At 37.6% G+C, this 4,581-nt stretch overlaps 1 protein-coding gene across 1 annotated transcript in view; it reads right to left on the bottom strand.

Annotated features, from left to right (window-relative positions):
* LOC104408753 (constitutive coactivator of peroxisome proliferator-activated receptor gamma-like) overlaps window positions 1-4,049 on the bottom strand; it is a gene marked incomplete at its 3' end in the record, with an annotated part of 4,523 nt that extends 474 nt beyond the window's left edge. The window contains exon 1 of the mRNA XM_010018461.1: window positions 3,027-4,049. Coding sequence (XP_010016763.1) covers window positions 3,027-4,046 — 1,020 coding nt within the window. The remainder of the gene's footprint in view (window positions 1-3,026) is intronic.
* Between the last annotated feature and the right edge of the window lie 532 nt (window positions 4,050-4,581).

Genomic DNA, 4,581 nt, shown 5'->3' with positions numbered 1-4,581 from the left:
GGGGCGAGCAGGGTTAATGACAGTTTTTTAGAGAGTAATTATTCTTAAAATGAATTCTGCATTCAGACACAGAAAAATGAGCTGACCTCCTTTAGTCATCTGAAAACATATGTTCCCTCTTTAAATAGTGACTGAAGGCACAACAAAACCCAAACTTTTATTCAAGATGAACTACATAAGACAACTCCATTTCTTTCTCGAGCTAACTTTGCATAGTATATATTGTGGTGAAATTTCAAGACTTAGATTCACCACACTTTTACTTTGCAATAGCTTTTCCCCAAGAAAAGAAATACAATCTACTCTAGTGAGGAACACTAGGCCTGCAGGCTGTTGCTGAAAAGCAGAATCGTAGCATCACCCAGGCTGCATATTAACCATGCACTGCATGCAGATACATCTGGCTACAGCAGCTGGCTACAAGCAGACTCAGTATCAATAGAGACCATGGGTCTGAAGCAGCATAGGTGCAGAAGCAATAATGCTACTCTCAGGCAGTGCAGAATTTCAACCAGGAACACTTGTAATTTGGACTGGCCAAATGCAAAGCCAGACAGACTTTCTAATTCATAACCTCAGACCACAGCTATGGGAGCGTTCAAACAGCTGAGCTGAGCCAATTTTTCCATGGGGTACCACTAACAAATTCTCCAGGACCTGTGCCATGTGGTGAGCAGGCACAGAAGTTTCTCTGCTCTCCATTCCCAGCAAGTGTCACCCTATCTGTATTATATGGGTTGTGCCATCCATACAGCTATGTCACTGGAAATTACCAGATCACTGGCCAGTGCCAAATTCACCATTTCTGAGAAATCCAGTATCTGCAAACCTGGGAACTCAGCAAGTCAAAGCTGCAGTCAATCACTGGGTCATTACTGTTCAAAACTAATTCTACTGACAACTCAGACAAAATTCTCACATAAAAACAATGATAGGCTTCCACATACAATGCCAATCAACAGAACATTTTTTTATAGTAATGAATTAATGGTTGCTCTGGAAAAAATACTTCTGCATCCTTAATATATGTAAACAATGTAATCTCTCAAATCTACTTTTGTATAAAAAAGAAATACCAAACAGTTAAGTATTTCTAAGCATGATTTGAATGAAGTATTGAACTCCTACAAATCAATGTCACAGATATTACATCATCTGAAAATACTAGTTTGCCAATAATTTACACGTCCTTATGTACTGAAAAAATACAAGCTGATTTCAAAAGAATTGCTGTATTCAATGCTGTATCTTGAAAAATACTTTTGATTTACATCTACAGTCAGGTAGAAAGTTATATTATTTTTAGTGAGAAGAAGGAATGTGCCCCCAAAGTTGGAACTGAGCTATGTATGTCATTTACATGCAGTTCAGATTATGTGGAAGGTAAACAGAACTGCATATGGTTTTCAAAATATGAAGGAAAGCACACCCATTACACACACAATATTTAAACACCTGTAACAAAACCAGAAGAGAAGTTAACGTGTCTACAACTTTGACCGCAATTTCCTTGGCCCAGGGACTGGCTTAACATAGGAATTATGCAGCGACTGAGGTATTCTTTGGTGGAGTTTCTAAACATTATTAGTTTATTACAGTAGTAGCTCAGCATGACACTAGAAAACTGCAAGTCTTCAAATGAAAGATCAAGCCTAGAAATAACGACCACTTGTCATAAAGACCACATGGCCCATTCTCTTAAGGAGTAAGGATATTACCACTATTGTCCTAGCCGCAGTCCAAGCTAGATAATTACATTCTGGCCAATTTTTCCTTGCACTTCAAGTATAAACAGTATTTTTCAACACCTAATTAAGATGCAGGGTTGGTTTCGTTTTATTTTTTTTTTAATAACATCTTTATTTCACGATTTCAGTTGAAAAGTGATATGTATTGTATCTATGTGTGGTTAATAAAAACACCCAAATCTATCTGTACCTTAGCTGAAATGAGCATTGCATAGGTTACAATGTAGTTTTAAAATATTTTTAGGAAAAAAATCTGTAAATTATAAGATTACTTTACAGTAATATGAAGAAACAGAAAAAATAATTTTAAAGAAAATGCTCAAGATTACAGGAAAAAAACCAAGGTGCTCTATTTGAGGTCTGTAGGGACCTAACAAAACAGGGAGTAACAGATGACTAATATAGGGTCTAAAATACACTACCTCATATAGAATTGTTGGTGGGTTTCTTTTTTTTTTTTTGTTTTGTTTTTTGGTTTTGTTTTGGTTTGGGTTTTTTTCTTTTTTTTTAATTAAATCTCAGTATGCTATCTTAATTGACATGAATTTACAGAATTGCACTCTAGACCTGCTACTACTGCATAAACTGATGCATGGTATGTCACTTTCTGTTAGTCAAGTAGGTTACTCTAGCTAATATATCCATTCTCTTAGAATGACCCAATCTCACATACCACTTCTTACCCCAACACCAGAACATCTCTGCCCATATGGGAAGCCATTAGTGAAACTTGCTAGTGCATCCCTGTCTTAGAATTAACAAGCCCCTCAAAGTGCTTTTGGTTCTTTCAGGGACAATAAATCTGAAGGATAATTAACCTGATCCAAAAATCACAAAATACAGATTTATAGGAAGTTTTCTCATCTCCTCCACAAGAATAACTTCAACTTCTGCATTCTTAGCACAGCTCCTTTTGGTATTTTGACTGCATGTGCCAGGTACAGCGAAGCAGACCACTAAAAAGCTGTAGCTGACCTGTGGATTCTCAAAGTAAAAAGCGTATCATTACATGTCTATGCTCAGCTATAGACCTATACAGAAGCTGCTCCCCAATATTTGAACTGCTTGATGCTTCAAAAAGAGAGGAACCACTTTTAATTAAATGTGCAGCATCTGCTTTCACGGTGATGCACGTGACAGTCCTATCCATGGCTGTACTTAACAGACAATAGCTTTTGCTCAAGCAAATTTCAATCAATACGTTTGGTGTACTCATTACCAACTGCCACTAAGGAGTCATGACATCAAGTGACCATGAAGCTTTAAAAAACCAGGTACCTGAAAGATTTCTTTATCTTGACACATGGATGTTTCTTGTTGAAGGGAAAACATTTGGCAATTTGTTACTTTGGGAGGAATCCATGGAGACTGCTGCCCAGGCAAAAGATAGGACTCCACTCCTCTGTGAAGCAATGTCTTGTCTGATCCCAGAGGTAGAATCTCTTCTAGGTGTTTCAGGCCGCTGTATGACCATGGAACTTTTGAGATGTAATTTGCTACAGCAAAAAATATGTTTGTTCTTCTGTTGTAACTGTTATTCTTATGGGGACTGTTGACTAAACATTTATGCCAAAAGCCTTCCAACAAATTTTCTGGAACGACATCATTGCCAAGCAAGCAAGCAAAGAGAGGGAGGTGTGTTAAACTAAGACCCAATGCACAACAAAGATCTTCTCGAGAGTACATAACAGTGACCATCCTGTCCAAATGGAGCTTCTCAATGGAAAAGTAGGGGCATGTATTATAGATGAGGTAGTCACTATCTTGCCCGAGAATTCCTATGCAGTTATGTTGCAAACCAAATGCAGCCACCTCAAAGTCTGCCTCTTGCAATGTGCATACTGTTTTTTGACCAAGTGACTTCAGGGCAAAACGCGTAAAAGTAGGCAAAGCTGAAGGTATCATGAACATTTCCTTCCCTGGTTGTTTCCTGTGAGTCTTGATAAACTGAAATATTCTGGCTATTTCCTTGTTATTCTGCAGCCTCCGTTTGATCCACTCATCTCTCTTTTTCGATTCTACCACTCCGTCAAAGAAAAACACCAATTTGATACCAGCTGCTGTAAAAGCTTTAATAAAATCTTCTAAAATGGCAAGGAACTCCCGCCACTGGCCACCACACACCCAGGATTCTGGTGTGTACCAGTATCTAACACAACTCATGGCATCTACTGCAATAACAGGTGGAGAATCAGGATGATCGATGCAATGTTTTTCTGCCACTTCTCTCAGATCTACTGTTCTGCATGCATCAGGGCAAACTCTCGCCACAAATCCCTGCAAACCTTTAATGCCCATGGCTGATCTCTGAAACTCACAGCAGTCTGAAAGAAGAATAATAAAAACAATATTCCAAATGTAATACTGAGAAACATAACAGAATTATACAATAAAAAACCCCAAACAAAGCGAAGAGCAAAACAAAACACAAAGCAAACAAACAAAAAACAATAACCAAACAGCATAGAAACTGAACTGGTATTTTCCTGCTTTTGGTGATAGTTTGCTTTGTTGTCCTGGCTTTTAAACAGTTCGAACCAGTCTTCTTCCCATCAACAAACTGGATGTAAGTGCCCATTCACTTTGCCTTCCACTTCTGTTTTTCTGTCAGTGAAAACTATAAATATCAAAATGTTTTCTTAAGTATGACTTTAAAAAAATCAGATTAATAGAATATAGAAATGTATGCACTGCTAGAAAAACCAGTTATACAGTATTACAGTTGAGCGTACAACACAAGAATTAACGACTTGATTTTCACACTAAGTAGTATACAAATGTCTTTAACTGAAGTCAGTAGGGAAAAAAACTAGTAACTTTGGAAATCAGCCTA

This window comes from Nestor notabilis, unplaced genomic scaffold, assembly GCF_000696875.1.
Source record: "Nestor notabilis isolate BGI_N333 unplaced genomic scaffold, ASM69687v1 scaffold2290, whole genome shotgun sequence".
NCBI lineage: Eukaryota > Metazoa > Chordata > Aves > Psittaciformes > Psittacidae > Nestor > Nestor notabilis.
This window is presented reverse-complemented; position numbering and strand designations above follow the sequence as displayed.